At 39.3% G+C, this 14,911-nt stretch overlaps 1 protein-coding gene across 1 annotated transcript in view; it reads right to left on the reverse strand.

Annotated features, from left to right (window-relative positions):
• Nucleotides 1–727: 727 nt before the first annotated feature.
• The window catches only part of dnai1.2 (dynein, axonemal, intermediate chain 1, paralog 2), a 115,384-nt gene continuing 101,200 nt past the window's right edge, over nt 728–14,911 (reverse strand). Inside the window, exons 20-21 of the mRNA XM_052032280.1 lie at nt 9,679–9,864; nt 728–1,040 (exon numbers count right to left, since the gene is read on the reverse strand). Coding sequence (XP_051888240.1) covers nt 939–1,040; nt 9,679–9,864 — 288 coding nt within the window. The 3' untranslated portion in view covers nt 728–938. The remainder of the gene's footprint in view (nt 1,041–9,678; nt 9,865–14,911) is intronic.

Raw genomic sequence — 14,911 nt, forward strand, 5'->3', positions numbered from 1 at the left:
GATTCAATGGAAAGAGGACAATAATGTTAAAGTGTTGGGTTGCTGATCTTTCAAGGTGTCCAGTTTATAGCAAAGGGATGTGGTTGTTGACAGTATTTATCATTACACTTTACCTTTGACAATACTGTGGTGCAAAGGGGAAAAATAGAAAAGCGGGGCTACTGGGTTACTGAGATATTTTTAATACTAAATGAGGGAAACAGTGCAATTAATCATAATTGAACTGCAGCCTGCAGAATATAGGTGGTGTTTTAGTTGTGCCTCAAAAGAAAATACAATAACCTGTTGGAGAATCCAAATGCAAAGTATTGTAGGTGATGGAAATCCAAAGTAAAATCAAAAATGCTGGAAACACTCAGCAGGCCAGCCAGCATCTATGAAAAAAACAGTTAATATTTTAAGTCTATGACACTTTATTAGGAAGAAATCAACAGCTTCCTTAGTTGATCACTAGACCACAACCTAATGGAAGTAGAGTGAAAGTTTCTCTAATACTCTGGAATTAATACATTGATTAATAGTAGTACCATTGTGGAAAAGGAAGAATAATTCTGTCAATTTATAGAATATTTTACCCAAAAGTTTTTATTTCCAGACATTCAACTAAAATATAGAACTTTATTTGTAAGTTGCACAAAGGTAAAGAAATCTACCAGTTCTAAAAATCTATTTCTGTAGATTTTAATATGAAAATTTAGCATTAAACAGGAGAAAAAATAAATTTGGTTATAAATGTATTATGTCTGACAGGTTTATCTCAATATATCTCAAAACATTCATATGCTATTAGGGTTTTGTGCTGTGCTGATAAATAAAAGATACAGGGTGTCTCATTTTTTAAGACTGATTGGTAGTTGTAGGTGTGAGTGTGTCAGACCTATACATGACTGCTGATTCACTTGGAAATATTGATTAAATATCCTCACACCAAGGGCTAATTAGGTCTCCTTGACATCAGGGTCTCTAACCAGGGCCAGTAGCTTGTCCAGTTTAGCTATTTCCACTTCAGGTCCTTTTTGCACTTCTTGTCCTTTCTTTGCCTAAAATTGAGTGGGATAATAATTATTGGAGCACAGCACACAAAATGAGCAGTAATAGTATTAGAGAAACAAATATTCAGTAATGTAAAACCAATTGCATCGAGAACCATCAGACATTAGCAGGATTGTTTTTGTTTTGTTTTACAGAATCTGGGCATCACTGGCAAGGCCAGCATTCATTGCCCACCTCTAATTGCTCTTGTTTGGCCATTTAAGATGCAACCACATTGGTGGACCTGTAGTCACATATAGACCAGATTGGGTCGGGATGGCTGATTTCCTCCTCTGAAGGACATTTGTGAACCAGATTGGACCTTACGACAAGCTATATTTTTAAATTCCAGACTATTAATTAAATTTAAATTCAGTAACATGAACTCAGATTTCTGGATTGTTAATCCAGGCCTACATCTTAACATTCCAGTAAACTATCGGGCTGACATCACAGTACTCTGCATCATCTGTACCTGGTCAGAATAGATCCTATTGCAATCAAATATAATAAATACTGTTATTATATTGTATTATACTAATATAATTAAAGCAACACCTTGCTGTTATACCAACCAAACATTGTAATGACCGTGGCAGTATGTATGTATCTGTCTGTCTGTCTCTATCTGTCTATCTATTGACGAACTGTGAACATTGCCAGCAAAACCAGCATATATATTCTCCTCCTGGTTTCCTCATTGCTTCTTTTCCATTTCTGAGGATAGTTAAGGGTCAACCACATTGGTAAGCCTGGACTCATTTCTAGTCCAAGACCAGGAAAAGATGGCGGATTTCCTTTCCTGAAGAATATCATTGAATCAGATGTTTTATTACATCAATCTAGTATTTTCTAGTAGTATGATTACTGATCTTGGCTTTTCACTCCAGGCTTTTATTTAATCACATGAATTGAAATTCTACAGCTTCTACAGTCAGATTCAGAAACATGCCTCTTGATCAATAGTCCTGGTTTCTGGACATGAGTCCAGTTAAATATATACATATTAAAAACTGCATGTCTTATTTCGTACCTTATGTCCTTTAAATAATAGTTAATTAAATTCTATTATTATAATTTGGCACAGAAAAGTATAACTGAGTACTGGTTCCCTTATTCTCAATTACTTTATCCTACCCAATTTAATACCAAGTAATGATTCCTCAGTAATACAAAGTTAAAGCTGAGTAAGAACATAAAATAACAGACACTTAGTACTGCTACACATATTGAAAAATCAATTCTACATTTCCAATTGAAGCCTTAGCTTGTATGTAATCACTGGAAAGTAGCCACAAATTAGTGGGTATATATTTTTGAAAATGTTAAAAATTAATTTAGAAACAGAAATACGTTTACAGCAATCCAGCCATAATTAAGCAGCAAATCTACAACTTTGAAGCACAGTGTGTGTAAATATAAAATCATCTGAGATGTTATTAACTTTAGCCAAAACACATTCTTTATAGATGGGAGCAATAGTTCTACCAACCTAAAAGAGATTCAGAACAATAAACATCTATTCTAGTTTCATCAGATAATGGAGGTTAATTGGAAAGAAGATATAAAAAAAGAAGAGAAAAATGTGAACTCTTGAGGAAATAAACATTCATTGTTTTCCACTGGTTGAGAAATGCAAGTTTAAATTATATTAGTTCTAACAGAATAAATACAATGTTAGTAGATAAAGCAACTTGAAATATTTAAAAAATTGTTGAAATGAAAACTGGAGAAATAGAACAAAAAGAAGTAACGGATATAAGTCTGTCAAACTATCACAGCATATCCTGTCCTGGGTATAGCACCCTGATGAAGAGTGAAGAGGACTGGTAGGAAATAAGTCAATGCTGCAGAGCGATTGGAGTTTGAGAGTGGAATCCAAGGGGGAGTGCGACTGGGTGTTGCAGGAGGGTTGTGATCAATGGAATGGAGCATAGGTAAGGAGGTGTGAGTGACTACAAATGATTGATTTTTTAATATAGTTCCAAATTTAACATTGCAAGCAGTTCCCATGGCTGGTATTTCTTAAGGGGTTGGCTGTCTCAGAGCAAACCATTCTTAGAGGGAGAATTACAAGCACATGTTAGGCATCTTATTTGCATTTATAACGACTTTAGAGACTGCTTTCAGTGTTTGTAATGGATGTCCCTTGTCTGTCTTTGCACAATGTTGTAGTTGTTATAATTCCAGCCAAATGTGTGAGTGTGCTTCTTGGCTATTAATTTTGGGACAATAATAGGTCATTGGTGCATGAAAAATGGTAGCTACATGATTACATTTCTTGGCCAGTATTGTCCAGTGAGGACAATGAACGCAAAACAAGAAGGCAGGGTGATTAAGGATATAAACAGAAGCAGCAATTTTAGTCTCTGTTTTATTCAGGGTATGCAAGTTCCTTTGTTTCTACAGTATTTATTATGAGGCTTCTATAATTTAAGTGTGTACAATGAACATTTTAGAGAGCAGAAATTCCCAAGGATTTGTAATTTGCTGTAGTCAATGAAAAAGAAAATCAGATGTGCAACAAAAAGGTTGCATATTCAATGTGAGCCTACTTGTCCATTGTTGCCCAGACCAATTTCACTTCCAATATCTCAGATCTATCTCAAATAACTTTAGATTCCCATTCTAGGCAATATTTTGGTGAAAACACATTGTATATGTATGTAAGTATATTATCATTTGCTGGTGGAATACAATTAAATTTGCATACAATTGCTGTTGCCTAACCAATGTTTTGTATGTAATTTATTGCACTTATATTCTTAGACCATAAGGGGAAAAAATGAATTTGCAAATTGACTTTCCAGTGGCAGCAAAAAAAGGCAGGGAGGCACAGAATCAACGAATCGCAGTAGTAACAGCGCCAAAGGAGGCCATTCATCCTGTTGTGTTTGTACTGTTCTATGAAAGTGAAGTCAAGCTGTCCCCACTCTCCTGATCTTTCCCTATAGCTCTGCAAATTCTTTCCTTCCAAATACTTATTCAGCTCACTACTGTATATTATGCCTCAGTGACTACACCTGGCAATGTATTCCAAATCATAGCCACTGATTACATAAAAGTTTTTCCAAATGTCGCTTTTGGTTCTTCTGTCAATCACCTACATTCTATGACCAATGTGAATAGTAGTTCTCTGTCTATACATGACTTTCAATATCTCTGTCAGATCTCCTTGTAAGCTTCAAAGTTCTAAGGAGAAGAACTCCAGCTTCTCCAGTCTTTCCACATAACTAAAGCCCATTATCCTGGAATCATTTTAGTAAATCTCTTCTGCACATTCTCTAAAGCCTTTAAATCATTCCTAAAATGTGCTGCCCAAAACTGGACACAATACTCCACATGCATCTCAATCAATGTTTAATAAAGGCTCATTGTGACTTTGTTGCTCTTTTACCCTCTTCTACTTATAAAGTCAAGAATCTGGAATGCTTTTTTAACCACTTTCCCAACCTTCCCTGCCCCTTACAAGAAACTATGTAAGCTTCTCTTTTCTTGAAGCCCTTTTAGAACTGGGATGACAATTTTGAAGGGAAATGTACTAGAGAGATGTGGTCGATGTTCAGGGATCTCTTGCAGGATGTTAGGGATAAATTTGTCCCAGTGAGGCAGAGAAGGAATAGCAGGGTGAAGGAACCATGGGTGACAAGAGAGGTGGAAAAACTAGTTAGGAAGAAGAAGGCAGCATACATAAGGTGTAAGCAGCAAGGATCAGACAGGGCTCGTGAGGAATATAGAGTAGCAAGGAGGGAACTTAAGGGGGGGCTGAGGAGAGCGAGAAGGGGACATGAAAAGGCTTTGGCGAGTAGGGTGAAGGAGAATCCCAAGGCTTTTTACTCGTACGTTAAGAGCAGAAGGATGGTTAGAGTAAAGATGGTCTGATTAAAGACAAAGGTGGGAAGCTGTGCCTGGAAGCTGTGGAAGTGGGTGAGGTTCTCAACGAATACTTCTCTTCAGTATTCACCAAGGAGAGGAGTCTTGATGATGCTGAGGACAGTGTTGATAAGGGTAATGTTCTAGAGTATGTAGATATCAAAAGAGAGGATGTGTTGGAGCTGTTAGAAAATATTAGGACAGATAAGTCCCCAGGGCCTGACAAAATATTCCCCAGGTTGCTCCGTGAGTCTAGGGAGGAGATTGCTGAACCGTTGGCTTTGAGTCCTCGTTGTCCATGGGGATGGTACCGGAGGATTGGAGGGTGGCGAATGTTTTCCCCTTATTCAAAAAAGGTAGTAGGGATAGTCCAGGGAATTACAGGCCGGTGAGCCTTATGTCTGTGGTGGGTAAGCTGCTAGAAAGGATTCTAAGAGATAAGATCTATGATCATTTCAAGAGTCATGGACTGATTAGGGACAGCCAGCATGGCTTTGTGAAGGGAAGATCTTGCCTCACAAGCCTGATAGGGTTCTTTGAAGAGGTGACCAGGAAGATTGATGAGGGTAGTGCAGTAGATGTGGTCTACATGGATTTTAGTAAGGCGTTTGACAAGGTTCCGCATAGTAGGCTTCTTCAGAAGGTCAGAGGCCAAGGGATCCAGGGAGGCTTGGCTGTGTGGATTCAGAATTGGCTTGTCTGTAGAAAGCAGAGGGTTGTGGTGGAGGGAGTGCATTTGGATTGGAGGGCTGTGACTAGTGGTGTCCCACAGGGATCAGTTCTGGGACCTCTACTTTTTGTGATATTTATTAACGACTTGGATGAGGGGGGTGGAAGGTTGGGTTAGCAAGTTTGTGGATGACACAAAGATTGGTGGTGTTGTGGATAGTGTGGAGGGCTGTCGAAGCTTACAGAAGGATATTGATAGGATGCAGAGCTGGGCTGACAAGTGGCAGAATACAACATAAATGACAGGATTCTGGGCAGTGTAGGGGAGCAGAGGGATCTGGGGGTTCATATCCACAGATCGCTGAAAGTTGCCACACAGGTGGATAGGGTAGTTAAGAAAGCTTATGGGGTGTTAGCTTTCATAAATCGTGGGATCGAGTTTAAGAGCCGCAAAGTGATGATGCAGCTTTACAAAACTCTGGTTAGACCACACTTACAGTACTGTGTCCAGTTCTGGTCGCCTCATTATAGGAAGGATGTGGAGGCGTTGGAGAGGGTGCGGAGGAGATTTACCAGGATGCTGCCTGGATTAGAGAGTATGGATTATGAGGAGAGACTAAAGGAGCTAGGGCTGTTCTCATTGGAGAGAAGGAGGATGAGGGGAGACATGATAGAGGTATACAAAATATTAAGAGGAATAGATAGAGTAGACAGCCAGTGCCTCTTTCCCAGGGCACCAATACTCAATACAAGAGGATATGGCTTTAAGGTAATGGGTGGGAAGTTCAATGGAGATGTTAGAGGGAGGTTTTTCACTCAGAGAGTGGTTGGTGCATGGAATGCACTGGCTGGGGTGGTGGTGGAGGCTGATACGTTGGTCAAGTTCAAAAGATTGTTAGAATAAGCATATGGAGGAATTTGAGATAGAGGGATATGTGGGAGGAAGGGGTTAGATAGTCTTAGGAGTGGTTTGAACGTTGGCACAACGTGGTGGGCTGAAGGGCCTGTATTGTGCTGTGTTGTCCTATGGTTCTATGGTTCTATGGAACTGTGGTCTTTAGTTTATATTGACTCTTCTCATTCATATCAAAATGCCCATCTTCACATTTCACATTTAACACTTTACATTTCTTAGCATCAAATTCTATATGCTACCAACCTGTCCATTTCATCAATCTATCTCTCCTTGAATTCTACTACTTTACACCTCACAGTTGACAAACATCCAAATTGAGTCAAGACGCAGTATACTCTTAAGGGCAAGACCCTTAACAGTGTTGAAGAGCAGAGCAACCTTGGGGTGCAAGTCCATGGCTCATTGAAAGTGGCTACACAGGTACATATAGGGTGGTTAAGAAGGTTTATGGAATGCTTGCTTTCATTAACTGAGGTATTGAGTATAAGAGTCAAGAAGTTATGATGCATCTCTATAGAACTCTGGTTAGGCCACATTTAGAGTATCGCATGCAATTCTGGTCACCTCACTATAGGAAGGATGTCGAGGCTTTAGAGAGGGTGCAGAGGAGGTTTACTAGGATGCTGCCTGGATTAGAGGGCATGTGCTATCACAAGAGGCTGGACAAACTTGGGCTCTTTTCTCTGGAGCGGCGGAGGCTGAAGGGTGATCTGTTGGAAGTGTATAAAATTATGAGGGGCATAGATAGGGTGGACAAGCAATATCTTTTTCCCATTATTGAGTGATCCAATACCTGTGGGTATGCATTTAAGGTGAGAAGGGGGTAGGTTCAGAGGAGACTGAGAGAGTGGCGAATGCGTGGAATGCATTGCCTGACAGGGTGGTGGAGGCAAATTCATTGGGGGCTTTTAAGAGGGGCTTGGATGGGCACATGAATGAGAGGAAAATGGAGGGATATGGGCATTCTGTAGGTAGGAGAGATTAGCTATGTCGACACAACATTGTGAGTCGAAGGGCCTGTTCTGGGCTGTACTGTTCTATGTTCTATGTTTAAATTTCATGTCATCTCAAATTTTAAAATTTTATTCTGTGCTTCCAAGTTTTAATCATTAATACATATTAAGAAAAATAATGGACCTCGTGCACATCCTTCGAGAACTCTACTCTTATACTTCCCTTCAGCTCAAAAATCAACACTTCTTTATTACTTCTACTATTTCTATAACTGAATGACCTAGGATGCCCCGAACCAGGTTACCTATCCACTTTAAATGCTGCTAGTCTGCTATCTCCTCTTGATCAATGTTTAGCTCATTCAGAATGTCAATTACATTAAGCTTTGCTCATAGTCCAGTGGGATCTTCATCCTTGCCCCAATCTCCGGCGACTGGTCCCATCTCACAAGTTAATGACATGAGTTCCGGTGAAACTCTTCACAGTACATTCAGAATTCCTGCTTAGTTTAACATCAGGGTTGCAAGTAAGCCCAAAGCGCATTACTTCTATAAATAACATTTTGATTTAGTTTTCTACAATGATATAATTAAATTATTTTCAAGTTTTAATAACTTAGTAATGCTAAAGCGAATGTCATCATTTGGAACTGTGCACTTGAAACCATATTGATCTGCCCATCGCCCACACATTCCTCCCTCCAGTTCCCCTCCTCCCCTTTATTCCATAGTCCACTGTCCTCTCCTATCAGATTCCTTCTTCTTTAGCCTTTTGTCACTTCCATTTATCACCTCCCAGCTTTTTACATAATTCCCACTCTCCACCTCCCCCACCTGCCTATCTTCCCCCCTCACCTGGATCCACCTATCACCTGCCAGCTCTTGCTCCAACCCCTCCCCCCATCCTTTTATACTGTCTATCTCCCCTCTTTCTTTCCAATACTGAAGAAGGGTCTCGACCCGAAATGTCAACTGTCCATTTCCCTCCATAGATGCTGCCTGACCTGCTGCGTTCCTCCAGCATTTTGTGTGTTGCTCCAGAATTCTAGTATCTGCAGTCTCTCTTGTGTCTCCATTTTGCTGTATTTCTGCTCTGCAACACCTTTCAACTTAACTCACTTGTACATGAGATAAAGTGTTCCATTCTCTTTGCATTTACATTCAGAGAGGAGGCTGGAGGGCATTCTATATTCTCTACTATTTCTCAATGATTCTCCATTTCCCAGACTACAACATCTGTATCCAATTATGCAGAGTTCAAAGATGCAGAAGGGCCTGACTGTCCTAGTGCATTATTTTCAAAAGATTAGTGTGCAAATACAGCGACTAATTAGGAAAGTTAACAGGCTATTATTATTTATTCATGGGGGAATAGAATACAAAAGTGGAGAGGTATACTTCATTTATATAAGGCATTGGTGAGACTGCGTCAGGATGACAATGTACAGTATTGTGGTTTCCTATTTAAGGATGTTAACATGTTAGGAGCAGTTCACAGAAGATTTCCTGGACCAACACCTGGAATGGACAGGTTGTTTTAGGAGGAAAGGTTGGATTGGCTAGGCTTGTACTGACTGGAGCTTAGAAGAGTGGGAGGGGATAACTGAAACAAGGAGTCTTGACCAGGTGGATATGGAGCAGATGTTTCTTCCTGTGGGAGAATTTAGAACTAGGGGTCACTGTTTAAACATAAGGGGTTGACATTAAAGATAGAGATGAAGGATTAAATGAACTTTGGATGCTTACCCTTTGCTGAATGCCTGGTCTGCTACATGGAATGGCAGATGATGCCTCAATGTGACATGGAACACTGCAGCTGCAGAAGGTTAATGTAGCCGAGGGGTTGGAACAGGGCAGGATAACGAAGTACCAGCTGGGTCCACTTTTTATATATTCTACTCATCTGATGAAGACTTCTCTTCATCTTCGTTAAATTACAATAATAGATCTAATGAAACACTTATGGGTTGTGTCATTCTGCATTGTGCTTACTGAGCATTGTATAATTAGGCTAGCCTCGAATGCACGGCACCTCAATGAGTGACAAAGTTTGGCATATCATCACCCACACACTCAACATTTAACAAAAGAGTAACATGGAAAAGTATTTTAAATAATCATGTTTAATTTATTTTTAATTAAAATATTTTAATGCTAAGGGAGTTAATAAAGGCTTTGGAAAAAATTGTGGCACTCTATTGCACACTATATTGTAAATTTAAGATACCATCTTACCTTTGGCTGTTTTCGGAGATTTGGAGACAACTTCAAGATCGTCACACCACCACGTTCATCTCCTACCATTATGATAGGGTAGGTTGGATTGAACGCAATATGCATGAGTTTATTTCTCTTCTTGTTCACGATAGCTTGCTCACAAATTGGTTCATATTTGTTAACACTTAAATCATACACATGAACCTGGTTAGAAAACAAAATGTTCAAAGTGGTCAAATGAACTTTCCATTTTGGCTAAAGAGTAGTATGTGAAGGTTGAAAGCGAAGGTGAAGGAATAAAATAAATTAAACTGACAAATGTCAGAAAAAAAACATTTATATACTTGGGTGCCTTTGATGCCCTGTGACTGAATTTAGGGAAAGATTCGGGAATATCTAACTTCAACTCTAAGATCAAAAGGCAGCTGCCCTGTTCTTGCCTATAATGCTGCAAATAGTACAAATTTAATTTGAAAGGTAGATGACTGAGGAAAGTCTCCAATTCATACATATTTCAAATAAACAAACTTTGTAATTGTTTTGCCTGTGTGCATGCCAAACAGAGGCAATTAATTTTTGATCCTCCTGTCAGTTACTCAAGTTCGACAAGCATCGGCAAGTGTTCAAAGGGTATATTAATGTTTGAAAATATCTGTAAGGTGAGAAAGCAGAGAAGAGTTGGGCTGAGTGGAGTTGCATGAAACTAATGGGAGAGAAGTTGAATGGGCTTACACCATCAATTAGAAGATTGTATAATCAAAACTACATGATGAGTAAGCCTTCTGAAGAAATTTAGAGTGTAAGTTGTGTCACAGTGTGCTCCATTTCACTGTATGTGGTAGATTTTCTGTCACAATCCTTGTTGGGAGCAAGAAGAATTAAATATAAATCCAGCAGAGGATAATTCAGAATAATGACTTTCTGTGATTCCAATAGACCACATTTTAGAGAATACATTCAGGGATTTTCAGTAGCACTTATGATATTTAAAAAACTGTAAACAGCAGCCTTTATTTTATACTTTCCTTCAACTATATCTTGAAGTATTATAGTTGGGTGGTCATGAAGTGGTTGTGACTGGACCAGAGGCCAAAGTTCTGGATCCACTTATCCAGAGACCTAAGATCAAATCTCACCATGACAGTTGTGGAATTTAATTTCTGTTCTAGAATTTAAAAAAAACAACTAGTCAAACTGCTGGAATGTTGCTTAAAAAAATACTTTCTGGACAATGGATTCCCTTCAGGAAAGGACACCTGGCATCCTTGCCCAGATTGTCACTATGTGACTCCAGACCTATCAATGCGGTTCATACTTGTGTGCCTTACCATGCCACTTATATCAAGGTCAATTAGAGATAGGCAATAAATGCTGCCCTTGGCAGCAATGCCCAGATCCTGAAAATGAAGTAAAAAAAAAACAACAGCAGGTCAGAGGTGACTCACCTTCTGACACCCCAACACATTTACGCCATCTAAATGGCAGATATGTCAGAAGCCTGATTTCCATGCTTTTGGTCGAATGCAGTGCCAACATCACTCAAGAAGCTCAACAATATCCGGTTCAAAACAACTTACTTGAGTGACAACCCCATGCACCACCCTCCACCACTGCTGCAGTGTGCTGCCAGTATTTACTATTGACAAAATCCACTAGAGTTACTCATCTATGTCCGAAAACACCTACTAAACCTGGGACCTCAATCATCAGGGAGAACAAGGGCAGCAGGTGCATGAGAACACCACCACCTTCATGTTTCCCTCCAACTTGCACACCATCCTGATTTGGCAATACATTGTCATTTGCATAGAAGAGCCAATGGACTTTGTTAGACTTTCAAAGAGTGTTCAATCCATTTTCATAAGACTATGCAATATTAGGGTTCATAGGGTTGAGAGTAACATATAGTGTTTATATATTCCGTTTAATAAACAGAAAATAGAGAGTATGGATAAACAAGTTAGATTGGCAAGCTGTAATGAGTGGGGTGCCTCTGATATCGGTGCTGAGGCCTCACCTATTTACAACCTATGTCCATGATGGATGAATGGACCAAGTGCAATGTATCCAAGTTTGCAGATGATACAAGGATAGGTGAGTCAGTCAGATGTGAGGGGAACCTAAAGGACTGGAACGTGCACTTCTTCATTTGCTCCAGTCATCTTAGAGGAGTGACTGCAATGCATGTCACTTGGTGACAGAGTTTGCAGTCTTTCCTTCTGGTGAATACAATGCTGCACTGTCCTCATCAGTGCACACAGTAGGTCATGTGACTGGTCTTCAAATGATTTTCAGCATTAAAGCCACATCTTACAAAAACCTGTTTTTCATCTTGACAGGCAATATCTGACACTTGAATTTTATTTCTTATTAAGGAATGTAAAAATTAAAAAAAATTCTCCGTACGAGCTTTATAGATGAATACTTTATGATCCATAGTAAAAATTTTTATTATATATTATAAATCCTAATGCATAAGAGTGCTACTCTACAGATGGTGCTAGGCAAACAGTGAACACATCTTTTAGACCAATAAATCTAATTGTATTAAGTGGCGAGATTGACTTTTGTTCATTCTGTCTCTACTTTGTATGAGTGGTGAACGTTGCTCAGGGGTGGTTTGGCATCCGGGATAGAGAGGCCGGGGCAATGATCAGTACCCTCTCACCCACTTCATTCAGATTCATTGTCTCACCAATTCCCAAATCTATAATCAGACTGAGTGTTTGTAGCCATTTCTTGGATGAAGAAGTAGGCAGACATTGCTCATTTCAAGGAGGCCTTTTGCATCCATCTCTATTTTGTAAATAGACAACAGGCTTCTCAAAATTCAGTTGCTTCCATGCTCCCATCCTTCGACTCCATGCCACTTCAACTCTCCCCAGTCCGTCTCCCACCACCTCCTGAATCCACAGTCCTGGCCCTCCATCATTTGCCCCCAATGACCATGCTACTCTCTGACATCTGCCCAACCAACTTTCTTAATCGTCTCTCAGAACTCACCTCCTCTGCCCTTCCACCCTCTGTGTCTGCCTCATAGTGAATAAAACATTTCTCTTCTTGCAATGTAGGCAGGGATAATGTTCATGTTATGTACAAACAATGTAACAACATATTATTGCTATATTTTTTCATATTTGAATTCCTGAGTGGCTGCATTTAATCATAGCATTTAATATTTATGTTCACTTAAAGAGAGAGAAATTCGGGTAACTATCTTCGTAGCATTGAATCCTCCCTGTCTGCTTGTCTATTTTATGTGTAAGGTGAAACAGCAGCTTGTTACCAAAGTGAACCTCTGTTTGAAGTGGCCAGTCTATTAAGTGGATCCAAACTAAAATCAGATTTTCTGTGTGCCTAACTTCTCTTTGGAGAGATGGTATTGAGGTCCCTTGGAGGCTAATTGTTTTTGTTCAGGGAAACTTAATCTCCTTTTTATAACTGGCAGAAAAATAATCCTCTCTATTGTTGGATGTGATTGAGTTTTGAAAGTCAGAAAGAAGCAGCAGGAAACACTCAATCTCTTTTCCTTTTTATTTATTTTGACATGTTATATCAAATCTCTGTTTACATGTCTTAATGGATCATTTCTATGACTCATATTTTGAATTTATACTCCTTTAAGAACGTTCAGAATGGAATGCAGAAGTACCACCCACTATAATGTAGCCTGAACATTCCCATTTATTTAATTGGTTTATACAACTGAAAATTATTTTCGTTCAGAATTAAATATTAAAAAATTACCATTTTGGAACACTTTTATATGTTGAACCAGGCATTTCTGGGTGGAATCACCTATGCGCCCGTGGTGTAGTTTCCATTTCTGTCATGTAGGGGATGACATCATTCCCTGTGCTAAGCTGCTTTTCAAAATACTGCATATATAGCATTGATCAATCACTCATGGGTCAGCTTTGTCCTCACAACACAGTAGGGGATTGCACCACTAAGATAAAGCTCCATTCTTTAACTTTCATCCTTTTCCCCAAAACACACAGTACCAACCACCCCATCCCTTACCTCACTCCAGCCCATCCATCATCACCCACCACTCCCCTGCCTGTGACTGTTAGACCCTGTCTCTCCAAAATCTTTTCTAATCTGCCAATCCTGCTCCTGATACTCCAAGCCCAAGCTCTGAACATCTCATCCTTCTTCCTTCCCCACCACTCTCCATCTTAGATCAGGTCTCCATCTTTGGATCTTGCTCCTGAACCTCCAGTGGTAAATCTGACCATGTTCCATCTGCGATCCTGCATCCAGCCTCTCCATCCAAATCAACTTGGTTGCCTCCAATTCTTCTGCCATCCATTATTGCCAAAATCAAAAAAAGTGCAAATGGAGACCTCATGGCCCAAATGAAATTTGTAGCAGGGTCAAATGACTGAAACATGCACTGGCCCTCCGTTGTGGTGCCTAATTAGTGCCTCCTTACATGTATTAGAACTTATAGGCTGCAATTTTTTTATTTATCCTCCAAAATCTCTATCATGGGGAATTACATTCTAAATTAAAGAATCAGAATTCTGTATTTTTAAGAACTTTTCAACTGGTGTCACAGTCTACATTGTGTATCATACTTTTACATTTAATATGATTTCTACTCAAAACAGCAAGAGGAATATAACATGATTAAAATTCACAGTGCAAAAAGACATTTTTATCTCTTATGCTTGAAGTTAACTACTTTGTTTAGAAGGGGATTCATTAGTAAAAACACATTTGGATATTAAACTACCCCCATATAGTATCATTCTTGGTCAGTGCAAAAATATTAAATGACTTTCCTTCCATTAACTATCCTCAAAGTCTGCCATTCACAAACTGGCATTTTTAATACTAATTTTCCTCTAATAAAAAGCACAATCATTACTAATCATATTCTCTCAAACATTATTATTATAAACTGAATGCAATAGCTGGTCATAGAGTCATAGAGCATGGAAACAGGCCCTTCAGCTCAACTCATCTATGCTGACTGTGTGACCCAGTGAGCTAGACCCATCTGCCCACGTTTGGCCCATAGCCCTCTAAACCCCTACTAGCTGGTGGTAGAACAATCTGTAAGAATCACAGTTTGGTACATCATGACAGAAAAAAGATATGTCTTTAAATATATATTAGTGTTATGATTTCACAAGATTTCTAAATACTTCACAGCTAATGAAATGTTTCTGATGGTGTATAGATGGTGTGGTAGTATAGAAAAAGCTGGCAGCTTACTTGCGCATAGTAAACACCCACAACC

Source organism: Pristis pectinata, chromosome 2 (assembly GCF_009764475.1).
Source record: "Pristis pectinata isolate sPriPec2 chromosome 2, sPriPec2.1.pri, whole genome shotgun sequence".
Taxonomy (NCBI): domain Eukaryota; kingdom Metazoa; phylum Chordata; class Chondrichthyes; order Rhinopristiformes; family Pristidae; genus Pristis; species Pristis pectinata.